Source organism: Sceloporus undulatus, chromosome 6 (genome assembly GCF_019175285.1).
Source record: "Sceloporus undulatus isolate JIND9_A2432 ecotype Alabama chromosome 6, SceUnd_v1.1, whole genome shotgun sequence".
Lineage (NCBI taxonomy): Eukaryota > Metazoa > Chordata > Lepidosauria > Squamata > Phrynosomatidae > Sceloporus > Sceloporus undulatus.
This window is the reverse complement of record NC_056527.1, coordinates 6,827,594-6,851,125: the sequence shown is the minus strand read 5'-3', so window position 1 is coordinate 6,851,125 and position 23,532 is coordinate 6,827,594. Positions and strand designations below refer to the sequence as shown.

Here is a 23,532-nt window from a genome sequence, read left to right as displayed (position 1 = left end):
TGACCACACTGTGAAGTATTTTTCCAAATAAAACTCTTTTAATTCACCCACGCCTCCTCAGTTATTACCAGCATACACAGGTGCAGATGACCCTAAGGTTACCCAGCCACTTGAAAAGCTAATTTCCCCAGCTTTTAAAGTAACACTGATTATCTTAAGTAATGTTGATAATCTGATAACTCCCTCACAGTCCTCCCACCACCACATTTCTTTCAGTAACATTTAGGCACAAGAGTCCTAGTTTTCTTTTGTGAAACATTAAGAGGGTATGAACTAGGAGAGCCACAACCTTTGTGGAGAAGTGAGGCGGTTGTCAGGCACATCTTACAGCCTTCCCTATAACAACATGGGATAAATTGGTTGTCTTATGAATGATTTGCATAAGTTGTCAGAAACAGAAAAAAGCCAAATTCTGGGCTTAAGAATAAAAACTGACCATCACCTTACATTACATCTCATTATAAATCTGTCATGGAAAGCATATTCTGAGAGATGTCTCAGATAGATGCTCACTCCAATATCTTCCTTGACTTTCTAAGTGCTAAGGACACTTATGGAGCAGAGGGGGGGAAAGCTCCTCTGTGCCTGGCATATAGGTTAGAGCTGAGTGGCCTTCTCTGTCAGTTTGTGTTTCCTACTCCATTGTCACCTCTCAGCTGTGCCCACTGTATTAAATCGGTGGTGCATTAATAACTCACACACCAATTAAATCTCATTCCAAGGAAGGGAGTATTGGTGGTAGCAGCCGAACTCCTAGGCAACCATGAAGCCGCTTTAATGTAAAACAAAATGAAAAAGCAGAAGAGCACAGCAGAAGGCAGCTGGCATGCATGACATTTTTTGCTTGTGGGATGACAAAGCTGCTGTTGTAGTAACAGCAAGGAGGCAAGGGTGGTATTCTGCTCAAATGCTCCAGCCTTGAGAGGAACCTTTCACAAAATCTACTGAAAAAGGCTCCTCATGGTTATCCAACAATTGTGCAATTCCTGGGCTTCATTCATGCCACAAGTGGGCAAACATAAATGCCAACTGTCCCTATCTGGCTTGGAAAGTGCCAATTAATCCCCTGCCATCTCACTTTTTCAGCTGCTTTTAAAAGGTCCTGGTTTTTCTCCTCCTCCCACTCCGTTGTGAAAGAACAACTGAAAAGCTGAGCAGGGGAGAGAAAAGGATGTAAGTGAAAAACTGTCACCTTTGGGCAAATGTATTAAGTGGAAAGCAGCAGTTTATTCAATAACATGCCTGGCAACATGTCAGCGATCTAGCTAAGCAATCTGGCACTTTCAAGGGAATAATAGAGAGCTGCCTCCTATTAGAAACATAGGAAGAATTCATTTGAACACTGGTTCTTTCTACTCAATACTGCCCACACTGCCTCTAGTGAATCACACCCCTAACCCTTGAACATTTGTGCAGCAGCTCTTCTATTTTCCAGACGCAGGCTTAGGAAAGTTACTGTTTTGGACCACAACTCTCCAGAGAGCATGGCCACTGCTGTGTTCAAAACAGTAACTATTCCTAGCTGTACAATCCGAGAACCATGGGACTTCTTACCAGCAGAACAAGAATCACTGGTCCTTGATAGATGTAGTCTATGTACTTCCCTGGCTCCTTTCCAAACCAACATCTGCAAACAGAAAGGCAGTCAATTAAGGTAGTGTTAATCCCATACATCAAATAAACTCTAACAGGATTGTGTTGCACCTTTAGGAATTACCCACAATTAGGTTTCCGAATTGCTGGGTGTTCAATTTTGTTTTCCAGATTGGCTTTTCTTTCATCAAACGGAGATGGTGTATGATTGATTTGCTCTGGCTGTAACCTTTAAATATTATTTCTACCATAACTAATGGCTGGAATAGAAAATGCTATACAAACAGAGGGGAAAAATTAGCTACTGTTTGTAAGCCCCTTGGCTCTGGAAATGTTAAGACATTCCATATATATGTGTGTGTGTGCGCGCATGTGTGCGTGCGCACACGCACACATGCACGCACACACATACACACACATTTAAAGGACTCCTCATTTTTGCAACTTGCAAAGATCAGTAGCCCAAGTGGGTGACACTTGAGCAGTACTTTGGGCTCAGCTTCAGTATATGCCACACATCTGAATACAGGCGCAAGTAGACCCAGAAACTTTTAAAGCAGAAATATTAACTTAATTGAAAAATGAACAATATAGATGCTGCATAAATTCCCTAAAGGCACCAGATCCCATTTGATCTTAGAAACTAAGCAGGGTCAGCCCTGTTTAGTATTTGGATAGGAAATCACAAACTAATACCAGATGCTGTAGGCTATATTCCAGAGGACTGAACTGGCAAAACCATCTCTGACTACTCCTTGCCTAAGAAAACTGCCCCAGCCCTTTGGAATACGCTGCCCACAGAGCTCCGCTCATCTACCACCCTGGCCCTATTTAGGAAGGGTCTCAAAACCTTCCTATTCAATCAGGCATTCCCCGACTAAACATCCTGTGGGCCTCCCTCCTCTCTCGTGGCCGTGAGGTTGGGCTAATGGGGTCTCTTATTGTTTTATGAATTGCTGTTGTTTTAATGTGTTTTTAACTGTATACTGCTCGCACTTCGGTGCATTTGTAAGCCGCCCTGATCTTTTGGAAGGGCGGGGTATAAATAAAGATTTTATTATTTATTATTTATTAAAACCCTATGACACTCATAGGATTGCCCTTCCAAAATGCCAAGGACCAGAAGTGTTTTGGATTTTGGAGTTTTCTGGATTTTGAAATACAGTGCACTCCTCACATTCGCTGGGGCTAGAGGCACAGGATCCCTGGGAAAGTTGGGGGGGGGGAATGCAAAGAAAAATACTATTTTTTTTACTTGAGAGAACACCTCTCTAGGAAACTCTGTGTCCTCCAGCGCAACTCTGTGGTCAACATGCACCAGAGGCTGACCATAGAATCATGCTGGAGGACCTACAAATGCCTAGAGAACTATTTTCACTAGGAATTTCTCAGTCCTGTAGTGCAACTTTATGGCCAACATCTGGCAGAGTTGTGCTTGAGGACCTAGAAATTCCTAGAGAGAACATAATAATCAAATCCATGAATAATCAAAACTGCAAATGTCAAATCTGCAAACTGTATTTGCATATACACTGGGCCCTTGGTGTGTGATGGGGTTTGGTTCCAGGACCCCACCACCACCACCACCTTTCTGTTGATACCAAAAATCTATGGATGCTCAAGTCCCGGTAAATTCAGTGGATAGTAAAATGGTGTCCCTTTTATGGATTGTCAAAGTCAAGGTTTGCTTTTTGAAATGTATATATTTTAATAATATTTTCAACTGTGCCTAGTTGAATCTGAGGAGAAAAAATCTGTGGATACAGAGGGCTGACTGTACATAATGGCATACCTTGGCAATGGGAGCCAAGTCTAAACATGACATTCGTTTCTATTTTTTATACGCCTTATACAGATAGCCTGAAGTTAAATTTGTACACAACATTTTTCAACAGTTTTGTGCATGAGATAACGTTTGTGTACACCGAGCCACCAGAAAGCAAAGGCGTCATTCTCTCTGCCACCCAGGTGGACAATTTTGGTTTATGGAATATTTGGGATTTTGGAATTCCGGATAAGGGAAACTCATCCTGTATGTTTGTTGCACAATGGCCCAAAACGTACAATCACATGCATCAGGGAACACTAATAGGATTCTGGCTTGAGGTTCTGGGAGTGGTGGGTGATGGTTCTCATGTTGAAGGGGCTGCCTGCATCTTAGAGCAGATTCACTCTGGATTTTAGTGTGAATTTTAAAAGAGCCCTCCAAAGGGCCGAGCCTCTTTTGGGGATTGAGTACGGCACCCTAAAGAACTCCTTTATAATTCAAAGTAAAACCAGAGTGGATTTGTTGCTCTCTTCTGCCCACAAGATGGAAGCCAGCAGCTGTCACTGGGGATTCGAACCCACGCCATTATAATTCCCTACATAGCATTATGGCCCACCAGTTTTGCTATCCATCACAAAATCATTACAGAACATGGAGAAATGAATGGTGCTACTCACTGTTCGTTTTCATAATAGAGTTTGCAGATCGCCCAAGCAATAATTATGGGGCAAGGGATACCTGCAAGGGGAACAAAAGACAGAAAAAGCTCTAGTCCGTTTTGACAAACATCTCCTCTCTAAGGGGAGCTATCAATATGTATTAGATTTAATTATTTTCATAGAATGTACACCATAGGCAGGTTTATTTTATCTATTTTAATTGGTTGTATGTACAGCACTGTGAACGTTTATAGAACTTTGAGATATTTTGGTCAAAGACCACAAATAAATTACAATTATAATACTGTATAAACTTACAGCACTATATAAATAAAGCTTAATAGCAATATAATAATAGTGGCGCTATAGTTGGTCATTTGAGGGAGTGATTTTTTTCCCCTTGTGGGAGTCAGATTTCCACACTTCTAATGAGACCATGCTGCATAGTGGTTAGTGTGATGGAGTATTTATTTATTTGGTCTTGAGGGTATCCGTGTTCTTTTCTAGAGCTTGGGGAAATGACTGTGTGGACTACAGCTCCCAAAATCCCCACCTCAACCTCCATTTTAACCCAGCAGGTTGGGGAAGGAAAAGACTAGGGAAAAGACAAGCCAAAAACAGTTTGTCTACAAACCAACTGGAAGATGTAAAAGTTTTTAACCACCTTTCCATTGTATAAACAGTCAGTCTTTAGCTATGGCATTCTCTCATAGAAGGATGAACAATTCTTGTAGTTTGTTCCTCACTATGGGAGATCATGAAGATTTCTGCTCAGTATTCTCCTATTTGCATTTTATAAAATGATCCAGAAATTATTATGTGCAGAAATAACACTTGTTTTTAATTCACAAAAAAATTTTTGCACAAAAAATATATATATTCTGCATAAGAAATTGTTTTTTGGTGTGTTTTTTGCATGAATAATGTGTTTTCTGTGCAACATGGGTTTTTCACACACTAAAACAGAAAAGTGTCCTGTGCATAAAAATGCTCCAGGACACTTTGCAACATGAGACTACTTGGGAGAAAATGGCAGAAATGCTGCTGCTGTATCATTATCCTTTTCCAGTCATTTCTCTGCAAAGGAAACAAATAAAAACAAAAATATTCTTTCCAACCCGTTATTTCCAGAGTGGGTTTCTTCTTGCATTACTTACACCATCCTATGAAGAGGAAGACCCATTTTCTCAGCTTGTCTGTTGAGTAGGTCATGACAATGGCTGTGTGCAGGTAACAGCCTTCCACAAACATCCAAAAGAAATTGGTCACCACAAAGTAGTTGAAGATTGTCGTGATGCACCGACACCACAGCTGGCAAAGAAAGCAAAGAGGAATTGTGGATAAGAATCATAGAATCGTAGAGTTGGAAGAGACCGCAAGGGCCATCCAGTCCAACCCCTTCTGCCATGCAGGAACTCACAAACAAAGCATCCCTGACAGATGGCGATCCAGACTCTGCTTAAAGATCTCCAATGAAAGAGAATCTCCTACAATCCAAGGGAGTGGGTTCCACTGTCAAACAGCTCTTACTGTCAAGAAGATCCTCCTAAAGTTGAAGTGGAATCTCTTTTCCTATAGCTTGTATTCATTGCTCTGTGTACTGTTCTTTGGATCAGCAGAAATCAAGCTTCCTCCATCCACAAAATGAGTTCCCTTCCTTCGAATATTTAAACAGGGCTATCATATCACCTCTTAACCATCTCTTCTCCAGGTTAAACATCCACAGCTCCCTATGCCTCCCCTCATAAGGCATGGTTTCCAGACCCTTCACCATTTTGGTGGCCCTCATCTGGACATGCTCCAGCTTCTCAACATCCTTTTTGAACTGTGGTGCCCAGAACTGGACACAGTATTATTCTAGAGGAGATCTGACCAAAGCAGAATAGAGTGGCACTATTACTTCCCTTGATCAAGAGACTATACTTCTACTGATGCAGCCTAGAATTGCATTGGCTTTTTTAGCTGCCACATCACACTGTCAACTCATGTTCAACTTGTGATCTACTAGGACTTCTAGATCCCTTTCACAAGTATAAGTCTCTTTAAGCCAGGTGTCCCCCATCCTATATCTATGCATTTAAATTTTTCTGCCTAAGTCGAGTACCTTACATTTCTCCCTGTTAAAATTCATTTTGTTAGTTTTGGCCCAGCTTTATTATTATTTATTATTATTAACCTTTATTTATGAAGTGCTGTAAATTTACACAAAGGTCATTTTGATTTTTGATCCTCTCCTCTGGGGTAGTCCTCCTAATTTGGTGTCATCTGCAGATCTGACAAGCATGCCCTTTATTGTTTGATTCAAGTCACTGATAAAGATGTTGATGTGCGTTGGTCCCACTGTGCTACAGGACACCAGCTAGGGAGTGCCAATGCACTTGTGGATCAATACAGGGGACAACAATTCACAAACAGCCTCAGTTTAATAAAAAACGTAAGTTAAAACACACGTCAGTTTAGAAGGACAAATAAGATGTACACATATTAAAACAATCTACATCTAAAATTCATCATTTAAAATCCACAATGTAAAAATCATCAGGATAAGCCAGCTGGAAGAGTCTTTAATGTGCTTTTAAATTCAAACAGTGTATTCAGCTGTTGAATCTCTTCTGGCAAGTCACTCCACAGTCTAGGGGTAGGTGAAACCAGTGAAGACTATAGGAACCTCCAAACACAGCCCTGGAAGGCTATGCATGATCCGTGGGCTATGTTTTCCTCATTTCTGCTGTACGTTATAATATCAACCTTTAGGATTAAAAGCAGGATGCTTCTCAGTGCCAGTTGTTCCTGAATACATGTGGATGGGTAGGTAGTTGTTACTGTACTCAGATTCTGCTTCCCATGAGTATCTGGTTAGCTACTGTGTGAAGCTTAATCTACTTCTGACTGCATGCATATGAAAATGAATGGAACCCCTTTTCATCTTCCTCTTGATCTTTTAAGATTGACATACACTTTCATCTCTAGAGACTAGAAACATGCACAAATATAAGTTTACTGTAAATTGAATTTTTAAAACCATTCTGGAGACAAATGCAGACGCATTCTGTTTTTCTTTGGAATGTTAGAACGGGCGTGTATCCTGACCATAATCATATTAAGATCTCCCCATCCTGAATATGATCATATTAAAATCAAATTTGGAAATGAACCGATTAAATATCAGTGAGGATGGAAGAATAAAGAAATGAATTCTCTCTTGAGCCTCCAAGCTCATGATTTATGAAGCATAAGATTAGAGATGTCTTAAGAAAGCATAATTGCATCTGCTTTTTGGAGAATGATAACATTATATAGTTGGCTGGCTGAGCTGAGTGGAAAAAGCTACTTCATCTGTTTGCTGCAAGAAGGTGATCTTTGGCCTCCTCTGTGCATCACACAGAGATGAGAACAACTGTATAGATGTTCTCTCTATATCCTAAAAGCAGCAGATCATGTCTGATCTTGGAAGGTAACCAGGGTCAACTCTGGTTGATACTTGGATGGGAAACCACCAATGAATACCAGGTGCTGGAAGCTATATTTCAGAGGAAGGAATTGATAAAACCACCCCTGAATATTCCTTGCCTAAGAAAACCTTATGAGATGCATGGGTTGCCATAAATCAATAGGCAAACTGAAGGCATAGAGAGTGAGTTCCAGAAAGTGTGTTTCTCTAGATCTAGCAGCCCATGGAAATGACCTACGATGATGTAAACATCTCAGTTACAACAAATTTCCCCAAAGCCTGACTGCACCTTCTCTTCTTTAGTTTCTACACTCAGTGTTTCTTCTTGAATTGCTGTAGAATCAGAATAGTAGAATCCTAGAGTCAGAAGAGACCACAGGGGCCATCCAATCCAACTCCCTGCCATGTGTTTGTTTCACCCATTTTCTCTTAACTGGTATCTATATTTGTGAAATGTCGCCCAACTTATGAAAATGATCCCCATGGACTAAAGCAGGTTTCTGCTTATTTTCTAGTTTATGCATATTTCAGCCATTCCCATTTTCAAATATATTCACTGTCTGGTGATGAAATTACTTCTCAGAAGCACCCTGCAAGCCTTGCAAATGTGCGAAAGCTCAGGGCAAAATGTCCATGTTCTCACAGCAAGTCTCAGGAGGTGTGAAAATGTTACTTTGTCAAACCCATGCAATTTCTTTCCATTCTTCAATCAAGCCCATGCGTGGTCCATTCAGTGAGCTGGAACCCTATGGCTGCCATGAGCCAGTATGGGAATAAGAATGGGAGGAATATTTGAAAACATTCAAAAACCATTCAAAAAAGTTGGTTCTTGAGTATCAGGAAACCCTGGTGAGAGGAATCCAGGGGACAATTCACACTACACAACAATAGTGTGACTATTTCACTTTAATTGCCATGACTCCATCCTGAGATTTGTAGTTTTCCGAGGCTCTGAAGCTCTCTGGCTGAGAATTTGAAATATACCTCCCCAAACTGCAAAACCCAGGATTCCATAGGATGGAATCATGCTAGTTAAAGGGGAATTATATTGCTGTGGGAATGGGCCATTGCATCTATGCTGTAGAAATAAAGCAGTTTGACACCATTTTAAATATCATGTCTCCATCCTGCAGAGTCCTGGGATTTGTAGTGGAGAGATACCAACACTCTTAGGCAGAGAAGGCTAAAGATCTTGTAAAGACTGCAAATCCCAAGTTTCCATAACATGGAGGTACAGTCGTTAAACTGCATTATTTCTACTGTACTCTTGGACTCAAGAGAATCTTCACAGATCAGGATTCATTCTATGAATAATTTGCACATGGTAGTTTTGTAGAGAAAACAGCACTTTCTGCACAGGAGACAGGACACTATTTTCTTGCTGCTTCCTGAGCAGAAAATGCTGTTTTCTCCCAACAAATATCTTGTATGAATTTTGTACAGGATAATTCTCAAACTGTGAATAGTCTTTGAAAACTGCACAGCTTTTGAAAAAATTGTTGTAGCAAGAAGGAAGTTGCTGAAGTTACTAGTTATTCCCTTTGAGAAGATCTCAGCAAAGATAACCTGCCTATAGGGAGAAAAGGGATTGTCTGAATCCACTGAGTATATTTGGGAAAGGACTGGTTATGGCTAGAGATGAGAAAGCAAAGGCAAAATGAGATGAGGCAGAATAAGGTGCAAATCATATTTCTACAGCATTGAGAAATATGGTCCATAATTCAGTCTGGCAGAATCCTATTGTTCAGGACTGGAACCTGGCCAAGAGACAGAAATTGTTTATAGGAATTTTCCTTTAGAAAGGAGGCAGGAGGAGGGGGCAGAAGATTAATAGACTGAAATTGGGTTTTTATTTTTATTTTTTGTCTTCTCAAGATACCATCAAGACCTGAAAATCCAGTAGCATCATAAATTACGGTGTAGTTCTTGCAAGGATCAGGTTTCAGGGGAGCAAGGGGAGCCCATGGTGGAGGTATCTAAAGGTCTGGGAACAAAATGAAATCTGGCAATACTGAATCCCACAGAAGTTTGTAGTGGGGCAGGAAAGCCATATGGGTTTAGTCCAAGTTCCTTTTTTAAAAAAAGCAGCAATCTAAGGTGCTGAACCTATTTATGGAAAAGAGTTCACATCTTGAGTGACTCCTTTCATTTTTAGACTAAAACCCAGAGAGGATTCGCACCATCATGGGGACTGTCAGCCTGACTGGTTGCATCTGCACTGCAGAAATAATGTAGTTTGACACTGCTTTAACTGCCATGGTTCAATGCTATGGAATCCTGGGATATGTAGTTCTACAAGCTCTTTAGCCTTCTCTGTCAGAGAGCTCTGGTGCCACAAGAAGCTACAAAACTCAGGATTCTATAGCACTGAGCTGTGCCAGTTAAAGTGGTGTCAAACAGAACTATTTCTGCAGTGTAGATGCAACCGACAACTTTTGCGTCATGGGTCCAGAGCAAGCAAGTGGGTCCAGCAACAAAATGCTGTGGTGTGGTGTGTTGCTGTTCAGAGTTTGGTCAGGCTGCCCACTTGCCAGCAACATCCTATGCCAGGTTACTCTATTTCCTTTGTGCCCGCATCCACTCTTCCAGGCAGCCAGCAGTCCATGTGAACTGAGCATGCCTAAATGTCATTCAGACTCTTTTGTAAGGTCTTCCCGTCCTAAAATGGTTGTCTACTTCTGAAAACCACAAGATATTAGAAAGTCTGCTCATACTCCCCTCTAGAGCAAGGGTGGGCAACTGACACAGGTTGCAGGCAGCGAACCACCAGCCGACTCTGAAAACCACACACATCATGCCCTATCCTGGCAAACAGATGTTTGTTTTTTGTTCCCAAATGGCCCCCTGCTTGCCATTTCACCACATTTTTGCACCTCTTTCGGATATTTTAGTCCCAGGAAGGACCCTTTTTCCCCAACCAGAAGTAATCCAGAAGTTGACCTCCACTGCCCAGAGAAGCTAAATTGGTCAAAATTGCCTTTCACTGCTTAGGAGGCACTGAGAACTTTTGGAGGAAAATAACATTTAAAAAACAAAACTCTATGGGATTCCCCAGGGCTGGCTGCATTTTTCTCACTCTTGTTTTATTAAATGTTTCCTGCCATTTTTGGATACATACAGGCTGCACATCATAGAATTTCGGCTCCCTATTAGCATACAGGATCCAATGCATTGTCAAGACATCAAGGAGCATTCTATAGTGAAGGGTCTGGTAGATGTACTCACTCCCTTTCCCACCCTCCTGGATCCTTTTCTTCTGAAACTGGAAGTGAGCAGAAGATCACATCCAGTTTCCTAAAATGTTATTTCTAGATAAAATAAGAGGTGGCTGTGGGTGTACAGATGTACCTTTTTAAAACAAAATAAATGCATGGCCCTGTAAGTATCTGGAGGCAATGGGGAGGGACCTCCATAGGGAAGGGAGGATCCTGGGACTGCTTCAAAGGTTCTGGTGGCTATAGGAAAGTTACAGATTGCATGATTATACTGAGTATTTTGATGTTCTTGTTACAGTCTGAATCTCTCTTATCCGGAAATCTGAAATCCAAAATACTCCAAAATTCAAAATGGTCCAAAAATGTTCAGTGGTGACACCTTCACTTTCTGATGGTTCAGTGTCCATAAACTTGGTTTTATGCACAAAATGGTTTTAAAAAATATTGTGTATAAAATTACCTTCAGGCTACGTGTATAAGATGTATACGAAACATACATGAATTTCATGGTTAGACTTGAGGTCCCATCTCCAAGCTATCTCATTATGTATATGCAAATATTCCAAAAATCCAAAAAAAAATCCAAACTCCAAACTCCAAAACACTTCTGGTTCCAAGCATTTTGGATAAGGGAGACTCAACCTGTATTTGGTAAACCTTGCTAGTCATTGTCAGCCCTGCTTCAGAGCAGCCATGGCTTCTTTGTCTAATTCAATCCACCTGTCATGTGGCCCTTCTTTTTTTCTATTACCTTCCATTGTGCCTGGCATCATTCTCTTTTCCAATTAGTCATGTCATCTCATAATGTGTCCACAATATGACAGCCCCACGTTTAGTCATTTTGACATCTAGTGACAGTTCAGGCTTGATTTCCACTAGGACTTATTTGTTTGTCTTTTTTTGGCAGACAATCAGGTACTTTAGAGAACAACAAAGGCAAAAGAGACAGGTAATCGACCTGGAGAGATCCAATCTACATTTTGATATCATAGACAATGACATTACGGACAATGAGGAAAGGAGGTAAGAGAGGCACTGGTAACAAGGGGTATGTTGGAAACCAGAGGCACATCAAACTTGTATGAAGTGATCAGGAGGAGCGGTGACAAAAGGGAGCCAGACAATCTCTATCTATTTAAGCCTTTCTCTTATTTCTTACTTGTTGAGGTCATTTTATTTCTCTAGAAAGGAAAAGTCATGGGCAGCAAACCTCAACCATAGCTGTTAGCCAGCCTTTAAGGGCTCTTGAAAACAAGCACAGGTTAACTTCTCTTGTCTGTTTCCTTTCCTTTCCTGAGATAATAAACCTACAGTAACTTTTCCTTTTTGCCTTACAAGAGGGTCCTGAATAATTCCTTCTGTTTCTACCACAAACTCATATCTCACTAACCTTGCTGTCCTCTACATCATTTGTTGTGTTGTTATGCACCTTCAAGCTGAACATGACTTACAGCTACCCTATTCTAAGGTTTTCTTGTCAGGATTTGTTCCAAGGAGGCCTGCCTTAGTTGTTGTTTTGTGTCTTCAAGTTGTTTCTGACTTACGGCAATCCTAAAGTGAAAATATCATGGGGCTTTCTTGGCAAGATTTGCTCAAAAGAAATTTGTCATTATATCCCCCTGATGCTTGCCACACTGGCCTTTATGGCTGGTCGATACAGCCCCTTAATCAAAAAGGTGCTACAAGACTCCTTTGCATACTGATTTTCCAGACTAACATGGCTTTGTTTTTTATTCCTACAAGATTCCTACAGTTCCAGCATTCCTTTCCATTTGGAAATTAGGATTTTAAAGAAGTTTGAGAAGAGATCAAAGGGGGAAAGCAGACATAAAGGAGGTAGTGACATATTCTTTAGGCTCAAGGCTGATCTTGGACAGAATAAATTAGTTCAGAGGAAAGGGGTAAATGAAAGGGTGCATTTGTCTTTTGTCTTCTCCTGTGACAAGCACCATTATTTTCTCGCAATGGGAAATTCACTCTCTGTGGTGCCCAAGGACACACAACATTTCTAGTGCTCATCCAGGGAAATTTATGCACTTCAGAGAGTAGCTGGGGAGATGCATTCAATGTGGGACTTCTTGAAGCATTCTCCATGAGAAAAGACCTGCAGGATCACACTTTGCAAAAGTAGCATTTTAAAGAAATGAACAACTCATTAAAGCTCCCTGAAAACATTTTCAGTTGTTGTGTAATAAAAAATAATAATATGTGCTGCATTAATAATGATATGTGCAGTATTGTCTCCCTATATTTTTTTTATTTTTCAGTGGTTAGTAATTTGAGTATTGGACTACAACTCTGGATACTAGGGTTTGAATCTCTGCTCTGCTGTGGAAACCCACTGGGTGACCTTGGGCAAGTCACTCTCTCTCAGCTTCAGAGGAAGGCAATGGCAAACCTCCGCTGGATAAATCTTGCAAAGAAAACACTATGATACGTTCTCCTGAGGGTTGCCAAAAGTCAGAAGTGACTCAAAGGCATGAAATAGAGGCTTATAGAAATCTCTGCCAAAGAGCTCTGGTTCTCTCTACAAATTCCAGGATTCCACTGGATGGAGCCATGGCAGTTAAAATGGAATCATAGTGCTATAAATTGTATAGTATGGGAAGGGCACAGAACTGGACATGTCAGCACTCCCAAATTTTTTTTTTCATTTTGTGTTTGTTTGTTTTTTGTTAGTGTGGCCCCTGGAGGATCCCTTGAGCAAAAACGAGGCCTCTTGTCCTTCTTGCAATGGACCATACCTGAGTTTAAAAAGCAGGAGGCTGGAAACAGGTGTATTCATCCGTATGCAGACTACAGCACTGCACAGCGGACAGAAACAATATGAAGCACAAGAACCAGAGATGGATTACACAGCAAATGGAGCCTCTCATGCGAAAGAAGCAATACTTTGACTCAGTCTCTCTTGCCAACTCCAGTCCCCACGGTATAAACTTGAAACTGCTTTCAGTTTTGCCCTGCTGCTGAATGAATACCTCATTGCTTTCATGGATGTTGTGGTCAATCAGTTGGAGCACAAACCACATCACGTTTCTCAGGATGAACGTCGTGATCAGGTTCCAGTGGATAATATTGCGAAGGCATCGGATGCTCCTGAAGAGAGAAACGTATGTCAGTCAAAAAAATGCTGCAGTTTCTTTCTCTTTTGGAAGACAGCTATGCATTCATAAGCATTCCTACATGACCAAGAGACAGGTGTTCTGCTTGAGACTGAAATCTTTGTAAATGGCTTTAAGTTTGTACAAAAATTCGATTGAGTAGTTTTGCAGTCTCCACATTCACCTATGGGCCGCCTGATGTTGCGATGGTAGCCACTGGAGTGTTTGATGCACCATAGCCTGATGCTCACCAGGTTGGTTATGATGTGCATCCAGACACCAGCTAGGATAGACTGGAGCAAAACACCTGATGCACATTAGGAGTGCCCAATACACATCAGAAGTGCACGATGCACACTGGAGTATTCTTGGCAGTGACTGGATGTACATCCTTACCATTCACATAACAGTACATGCAAAATGAGTGCATTGGTATGTATAGGTCCAAAATGATGTGCAGAAATAATCCAGCTTGGGACCGCTTTAACTGTCCTAGCTCAATGCTAGGGAATTCAGGAAATTGTAGTTTTGTGAGACATTTAGTCTTCTCTGTCACAGAGTTATGGTGCCAGAATAAACTACATTTTCCAGGATTCTCTAGCACTGAGCCAGGGCAGTTAAAGTGGTCTCAAACTGGATTTATTTCTGCAGTGCGTTTTGGACCATAATGTTGAAATGCACTATTTCTGGAAAACTACTTGCAGATAAATGTGTATCCTGGGCTAAAATGTCTGTAAAAACAAAAGCATTTGGATAAATGTGTAGAAATGTGGATGAAAACACAATTCTTACAGTTCAAGAGGAAGAAAAAAATATGCTAATTTCTCCTTGCATGCCAGCAGTTCTCTTGTGGCATGGAACCAGAATCGTGTTGCTGGTAAAGGCTGCAAGCTGCAACTCACAAACACTCTGACTCCATGAAACATTTCCAGAGGCAACGGTCCATTCATACTCAGCATTGCTGTTCCTCTGTTTCCGATTGCTAAATGTTTCAGGTTAGGTCCATTAAGTATTTTAATGAGGGCAAGAACAACACAGAGAGATCCGTTGCACTTTCTGATTCCTCTTGGTTGAATATTTAGGCTCTTTCCAACACCCACAGAGGATTTCAGTATGATAATTATATTCTAATAGGAGCAATATTTTTATTTGTTTTTTTAAAAAACTGCTGGGTGTCTCTGCACAAATGCAAATTCATGACTGGCATGACCATGGGCACATTCCAACTTCTTCGTTCTAATTCTGTTTCGCAAGGCTCTCTGGAAGGCGCCGAGGAGGTGGATTGAATTTTTAAAACTTCCCTTGTAGCTTCAAAGGTTTAGGATTTCTTTTAACAAATTGAACAAAAAATGCTTAACCTCAAAAGGAATGGTAAAATGTGGAAACTACTGTGTTTATCACCCTTGGAGGAAAAATAATGATAAATCCAGGTAGCCGATCAAGATCAACTGAAGTGTGTTTGTGTGCATGTGTGAGAGAGAAAAAGACATTGAATAAAAGGGGGGAAGGGGTTACATGAAGGTTAAAAGGTGAATTTCTAGACAAGTTGTATTAATGCTTCTGGCATTCAAAGACTTGGCTTTAGAAGGAACAGAGGTGGGCAGAATGAAGGCACTGCTCTGCCCAAAACTGATTTTTTCCTTCATTGCAATAACTTAAAACTTCAGTCAAGCATTCAGAAACAGAAAAGAAATGGGTAGACAAAAGCTGCAACTACACTGCAGAATTAAAGCAGTTTGATACCACTTTATCCACCATAACTCAATGCAATGACATTCTGGAATCTATAGTTTTGTGAAATATTTAGCCTTCTCTGTGCTCTTGTGCCACAACAAATTACAAATCCCAGGATCCTATAACACTGAGCCAAGGCAGTTCAAGTGGTGTCAAACTGGATTATTTCTGCAGTACGGATGCAGCCAAAGTTACTAAAGGAATGCTTTTTGTGCCATTAGGCTTTTCCAAACTGACAATTTTAAGGTTTGCAAAGGGTTATTCTTAATTTGTATTGTTTTTAAATTTGTTATCATCTGCCTTGAGTCTCTATAGTGGGAGAAAGGCAAGATACTAATAATAAAATGAAATGAAAATAAGAGTTTTATGTATATACAGTTTTCAAAGACACAATCACTGCAATGCTAGAAGTTTCAGGACTGAAAGAAAATTGTGTTTCACAAATTCAAATCCCCACTTGGCAATGAAGCTCATTGGGTACTGAACCTTTTTCTATTTCTTTGCCTAACCTACTTGCAAGGTTAAGGAGAGAATAAAATACTGCATCTACGAAAGAGGGAAGGAAAAGTGGTTTGTTTTCTAATTAAATTTCAAAAAAATTACTCTCATAAAATCAAAATGGAGACCTTCTTGGCCATAATGGTGAAGTGCGCTTCCAGTTTTATATTGTTGAAATAATGTGCAAGGGCTATTGAAAATTCATGAAACCCTGTTGCGTTGTACAGAGTATCACTGACTAATTAACTGGATAAACTTTTTGAACCCCACACAGTTTAACAAAGCACAAAATTATTCAGTAGAAGTGCTCACAACCATAAACGCCACAGCAGTGGCACAAACAGCAGCATAAAACATGTGCACATCACCAGAGCCAGCCAAAGCAGTTTGATCAAAGTGCAAAAAGGACTAAAGAAATCAGAAGGACTCCTTCTGAGTCTAAAACACTCCAAAAGACGGCATAGGTTTACATAGCTTCTGTCCACGCTAATGCGAAATTTGGCTGAGAGCCTTCATCATCATTGCTAGTTATGATAATAGAGCTCTGTCATCATAGTTATGACTAGTGATGCTCCTCCAAACCTACCTTCACAGCACAACAGCTTCCTGGCACAAAGCACTGCTGATCATGGTGCTAGGAAATGAAGTCCACAGCATGCTTTTGGTGCATGACAGCAGACATCATTTCCCAGGAGTCCGATCTCCAGAGTCTTAGAAAGACTTTGTTCAGGGGGCTGCTCGGTAGTGAAAGTAGGTTTTTGGGACCATGTTTGGCCACTGATGGTTGTAAACATGAATCCCCAGCAATGATGATATTGTAAGTCCACCTTATGATCTCATAACTGCTCAATAGGATGCTAGTCTGCATCTGCAAAAGAACCCTTTGCTTTTAAATCCAAAATGATACCGTTTACATGAGACATTTGTTTTTTGCGTGGAGAAACAATTTTTTAAAATGGAGATGCATTTCTCATCAAAATGTCTAGCATTGCAAAAATCAGTCAATGAATCTCAAAACGCTTTATTGTTTTCTGGATGGGATTTTTCTTGATGAGAATGACAAAATGGCAAAATTACTTTATAGACCCATGCCTAATTTGTTGGTCTAGTTCTGGGTATATTCTGCAACACAATGGGACTCTGGTGATATTGTGGTAGCCAACTCTACAGAGTGAGGAAGTCCTTCCTTTTGACGGAGATTAAACTCCCAGTATCAATTTCAAAAAATCATAGAGCTGGAAGGGACCGCAAAGACCATCTAGTCCAGTTGTTACCAAACTTTGGTCTTCCAAGTGTTTTGGACTTCAAGTCCTAGAAGCCTCAGCCAGCTTGACCAACAGTGAAGAATTATGGGAGCTCAAGTCCAAAACATCTGGAGGACCAAAGTTTGGGAACCACTAATCTACTCTAACCACTGCCATGCAGGAATATACAACTTCGCCTCTTCCAAAAGATGGTCATAAACTTCTGCCTTAAGACTTATAAAATAGGAGAGACCACGACCTATTTCATTGCTGAAGAGTCAACAGGTTCTTCCCAATGTTTAGGTGGAATCTTGCTTCTTGTAATTTGAATTCATTGCTTTGTGTTCTAATCTCAGGAGCAACAGAAAACAAGCTCCATCTTCCATATGACATCCCTTCAGATGTTCAAACAAGGCTATCATATCACCTTCTCATCTGCAAACTAAACATACCTAGTTCCCTAAGGTGTTCCTCAGAAGGCTTGGCTTTCTGACCTTTTACCTTGGCTTTCTGACCTCTGAACATATTCCAGCTTGTCAACACCCTTCTTGAATGGTGGTAACCAGAATTGGACATTGTATTCCAGGTGATGTCTGTCCAAAGCAGAATAGAGTGATACTATTACTTCCCTTGATATGGACACTATGCTGCTGGTGATGCAATTTAGAAAAGCAGTGGGGTTTTTCCTTTGGTTTTGGCTGCTGCCTCACGCTGTCTGGCATGTGGTCTGCTAAGACCTCTAGATCCTCTCCACTTGCATTGTTATCAAGCCAAGCCAGGTATGATCCATTCTATATCTGTGCATTTCATTTTTTTCTGCCTACCCATAGCACCTTACATTTATTCCTGATTAAGTTCATTTTATTAGTTTTTGCCCAGATCTTCACTCTATTAAGGTCATTTTAAATCCTGTCATCTAGGGTACCCCTCCTAACTCCATGTCATCTGCAAATTTGACAGGCATGCCCTTTCTTTCCTCATCCTCACTGGCATGCCATCTATTCCATCATCAGTTTTTCAGGACATGACCTTTTGGGGTTCTGGCATTAGTAGAGCAGGAGAAAAACTTCTCCTTGTTCACTTTTGTGTTCACATCACATATATGCTACAAATTTCTATTATGTTCTCCATAACTGTTGTTCTTGTGTGTTTTCAAATCATTTCCAACTTATGACTACCCTAAAGTGAACTTATCATGGGGTTTTCTTGGCAAGATTTGTTGGGAGGTTGGCTTTTGCCTTTCCCTGAGTGTGTCACTTGTCTAAGGTCATCCAGTTGTTTTCATGGCCAAGTGGAGATTCAAACTCTAGTCTCCATAATCATAGTCCAACTGTCAAAGCACTACTCCACACCAGTTCTCTCCTCCAATAATTATATTTTCCCCTAACTGAAAGCAGCCAAACATTTCTTTATAGGAGAGATGCCCAGCCAGCAATCATTCTGGCTGGTTCAGTTTTATGACCATGCATCAATAGTTCCCAAAGAGCCTTCCCTCATATTTTTGCAGAAGGTCTTGATCTAGGCATGGCTCCTGACTGGAAGAAGAGAAATTCAGTGGGAAGGACAGACACACAGAGATACAACAGGAATACTTCCACAAAGGTAAGTCATCATTTTCTGTCTCTGAATGATCTGGTCTTACACAATATGCAGACAATACCACATCAACTAACCCTGGGGAGATGATGGCAACTCAGGCAGAGATGCAGCAGGCTGCCTCCTCTGTATTTGAGTTCTCTCACATTGCTCTAGTCTTGAAAGTCACAACTACACAGGCACAGATAATCGATATTATTGTTTCTCTTACCTGTCCTAGTCTCTTGTTTAACATAGCATTGATTATGACTGAGATCCTATATCAGGAAGAGGAAGCATAACTTTAAATCCATGGAATTATGTAGCACTGATGCAATGATGCCTTGTTATGGGATTGCAAGGCTGTGCAACAGAATACATAACCAGATGCGCACGGGCCTCTGCAGGTTCAATATAAAATGGGCAACGACACACACTATACCATGCATCCACATACAGCCATGTACATTGTGCATGTACATCTGTGTGCAATTCACAATCATGAGCAATGGCAACACTGCTTCTGCAACCTTGAACTGGATACAGAAATTCTGTATTGGATAAAAATGTCCACCTTCTTCAATGGGGAACACAGGCATGCGCAAGACTACCAACAAAATTCTGGCCAACAGCAATAACTGCAGCTAGAAGGATTTTTGTTGCAGATTTTACTTATAGTTGCCATGTATTCAACTCCTTGTGGGAGTAATTAAAAGTGATAAAATAAACAAACACATAAATAATAAAGTAAAATAAATACAATAAATGAATAATTTCATGGCCCAATGCTGCATATATCTCTGCTGCTAGTTGTAAGTGAATGGAACAGGCTTTTGTGTCTGTTGCTGAAGGCAGCAGGATAACAGAATCCATATTAAACAGCTGCATGAAATCAGCAGGGCTTCCTTCACTGCCAGCCACATTGCTCCGCTGGTTCATGTAATTCCTCATAATCTGAACATAGTTATTACACCAAAGGGCAGTGGGATTGAACATGTTGTAACAAAAATAATAATAAAGCATGCCTACCAATATTTCGGAACCCAGAAAAAAAATCTGTTTAAGCTCTTAAACTAAATTCGACTGATCGAATCACAACGGCAGCTACTAGTTATGGCAGTTATGTCACCATAGTGAAAAGTGACCAGCTGCATAAAGGGGCCTATTTCTAGCTCCATATTTCCATGGCAGGCTGCTCTATGCCATTTTTGGCCCCAAATCAGATGGAAACCACTATAGGAAGTCAATTCTGTTCTGGAGAAAGATTAAACTCCATTTGCCACTCCAGGAGCAGCAATCTTACTTCTGTCTTTGGACCCTTAGAAATACCCCATTGAGTGAATCCCTAGTGGTCCTGCCAAGTAGTAAAACAACCCCATCCTTAACTTCTCTTAATCCAACATTTGGACAAAGTTACTTTAAGAATCACGGAGCGATAAGAGCTCTCTCTAGATTGCCCCCTTTGCTGCTGAACTTGCTGTTTTCTCCTGACTTGGCAAGCAGTGAGCTCTCTTTGGAGGTGCAGGCTGCCTGCCTAGGGGAGAATGAGGTCCTAACCTTGTCATGTATGCTGGAGACACATTCTGCATAAGGGCACCACAGACTTTCATTCTATAAACTCCCTGCGCACTGCCCTAAGTGTTGCGACTCATGAAGAACTGGTGCAATGGTTTTCTCAGAGGCGGTTGCCCTCCCTCTGTGCAGACCATTTCTGGTACAGCATTTAATTAATCTCTTTTCACTTCATCAGCATTTGGTGTAGCAGCTGTTTTTATTTCCTCATTAATGCTGAAGAGCAGCAGACAAAGGGACTTATTCGGCAACTGGGGAGGAGCAATTGAGCTCTTCAGTTCTCTTTAACCCCCAAAAATAGAAGCTGGAGAGATGGGGAAGCAATGTAGCAACAAGCCAAATTGTCCCTAAATATCAACGGTGTTCAAAAAGGCAACCAAAACTATTTTTGGTCCATATCACTTCTGCCCAAGTTTTTAGCCATCACTGCATTGCTTCAGCCTCTGCACTGATTAACATGCAAAGGGATCTTGATGTAACTTTGAGACTAACTGGGTGAAAGGAGCATAGGCCTTTGTAGACTTGATCTGCTTCCGCAGATGCATGGCATGAAGTGTTGTCCAAGAATACACCATACAAATGGCCATAGAAATGCAAAATGTGGGTATGGTGGTGAGGTGACAAGTTCAGTTTTAATTATGGTTATTGAGGGACAAGTCACACCATGTTCACCTAGAGTTAAAGGTAAAAGTAGTCCCTTGACATGAATGTCTACTTGTAACTGACTGTAGGAGGTGGTGCTCATCTCTGTTACTAAGCTGAAGAGCCAGCGTTGTCCGAAGACAAATCCAATGGTCATGTGGCCATCATGACTGCAAAGAATGCTATTACCTTCCCACCGAAGTGGTATCTATCTATCTACTTACATTTGCATGCTTTCAAATTGCTAGGTTGGCAGAAGCTGGGACTGGTGACAGGAGCTCACCTCATCATGCATTACTCAGGCCTCGAACTGCCAACCTTCTGATCTTCTGATCATCAGAACTGGTGTCTTAACTACTAATCCAGTGCATCCCTTTCACCTAGAGTTACACATCTGTAATTGATTCTTATTCACTGTACCTATGTATTCACAACTGTGGCACTATCCCAGTTCCCCATTCCTGCTTTACCATGCAGCAGCCACTGCAAGTAATGGGGTCTGCTCTGCTATCAACAGCAGATTCTGCATTTCCACCCCCTTCCATCTATTTCCGATGAGAAGCAGATCCCTGTTGCATTTTCCCCACGCACCAGAGATTGCTGGAAGGAGAAGGGTGGATATCGGGATGCTGTGCCCCCAATCAACTAGATGGAGCAACAGGGAGATATGTCAGTGCCTGAGACAAAGAGTGAGACTCCCCAGCAGCCACAGCCTTCTGTTGTGGATAGACACAGACACAGTCAGAGAGACACAGACCTGGCAGTATGGGCCTCAGCAGAATGTGGTCGAGAGAAGCAGGGCTGGAGAAAACCAGCCCCGAGATCCACACAAGTTTCTGAACCCTAGCATAAATCCTCATTTTGTTGACAGTAATAAAGGTTTTGCTTTTCTTTTTGTATGCAAGATCCCAAAACAATAGCAATAACTCTCTACTATATTGCTGTCAAAGGGAAAGAAGAACATTCATTTAAGCTTATTGAGGTCGATACATGAAAACACTAAAAAAAAGTGTATAAATGTTGACTCTGAATAAAGCCCAAGTAAGAGGGTTATTTAGCCGAACTTGAGCTGAAAGATAAACTCAACACTATATTAGAATTGTGGAAACAAATGGGATGCACAGAAGGAAGAAACTAAATTGCTACTTCTTTATTTCCATGGGCATTTATGAACACTTTGTTTTGGAGGGAGATGATATGATTGCAATGAATTATTCTCTTGTTTGCTCACTACCAAGGAGAAATGAAGTGCCAAAAACAGTTGTTAGCAATTAGGGATGTAAATCTTAACTTGGTTCATTTGTACAGGTTAAATGGGACAGTGCAAAATATGTTCTCATCCCTACACAACACAATTTTTGTATTGTAAAGTCATTTGGTTAACGGCAGAAACAGAAGATGGCATGAATTTTGTATAAAGCAACAATGGAGCCTAGTGGCTTCCATGTCATTGAGGCAGTGAATTCACTTCAAGTTTTAATTGAAATTTTCAATGAGCTGTTCATGGTGCTGAACCTGGTTTGGAGATAGGCTTCACCACCATAGACAATTCATTTAAAGTGAAGGCTAAAATGATGAGGGCATTTGCAACTCAGCCAAAATGGAAGCTGCTAATCGAAGAGCCAGCATAGTGTAACAGTTTGAATGCTGGACTGGATTCAGACCAGGCTTTGAATCCTTGCTTGGCCATGGAAATGCACTCGGTGATCTTGGGCAAGTCACACTCTCTCAGCCTCAGAGAAAGTCAAAGGCAAAGCCTCTCTGAACAAATTCTGCCAAGAAACCCTGTAAAGTGTTCACCTTTTCTAGTCAGAAGTGACTAGAAGGCACACAACAACACCATACAGAAAGCAGATACATGTTTGCACAAAAATGTCTAACACAGTGTCTAAATATGCATAGCGCCTTTGGCTCATGTTGAAAGTGAGAAGGTACCCTGGGAAATCTCAGCAGCAGTGGTTTTTTATTTTCACCTCCTTAGTTAAGAGATACATTTGCAGGAATAAAAAGTTACCCTCTCTCTCATGCAGACAAACAATGCTGTCATCAGTTTGTTTTGTTATTATTCAGCACAAAATGGAGATGATTTTCACACAACATCATTGTTAAAGTGGTATTAACCTGAATGGAACGTAGATGGAAATTAGACAAAAGCCACTCCTTTTTACTTTTGGAAAATCCCAAAAGTAAAAAGGAGTGGCTTTTGTCTACTTTCCATTTGGGTTAACACCGTTTGACAACGATGTATGTGAAAAGCAACCCGCTTTGGCGTGTGTTTTCCAGCTTTTAAATCCCGTTTTAGTGGTGGGGGCTGGTAGCTTTCATGCCAGTGGCCCTGTGAATCCGCTCTGAATTTGAAATTCATTTTAAAGGATTTATCCAAGGTGCTGAATTCAATCTCCTAAAATAGACCCAGCACCCTGGATAGCATCTTTCAAACCTAGGGCAGATTCATCACCCCAGTGACACAACTAATACTG

At 40.9% G+C, this 23,532-nt stretch overlaps 1 protein-coding gene across 3 annotated transcripts in view; it reads right to left on the bottom strand.

Moving 5' to 3' along the window:
- Positions 1 to 23,532, bottom strand: part of CRHR2 (corticotropin releasing hormone receptor 2) — a 110,358-nt gene that overhangs the window by 34,802 nt on the left and 52,024 nt on the right. For all 3 annotated transcript variants that reach the window (XM_042472198.1, XM_042472197.1, XM_042472200.1), the window contains 4 exons: positions 13,665 to 13,782; positions 5,178 to 5,331; positions 4,039 to 4,099; positions 1,555 to 1,627 (listed from right to left, as the gene is read on the bottom strand). In XM_042472198.1, the coding sequence (XP_042328132.1) occupies positions 1,555 to 1,627; positions 4,039 to 4,099; positions 5,178 to 5,331; positions 13,665 to 13,782 (406 nt within the window). The remainder of the gene's footprint in view (positions 1 to 1,554; positions 1,628 to 4,038; positions 4,100 to 5,177; positions 5,332 to 13,664; positions 13,783 to 23,532) is intronic.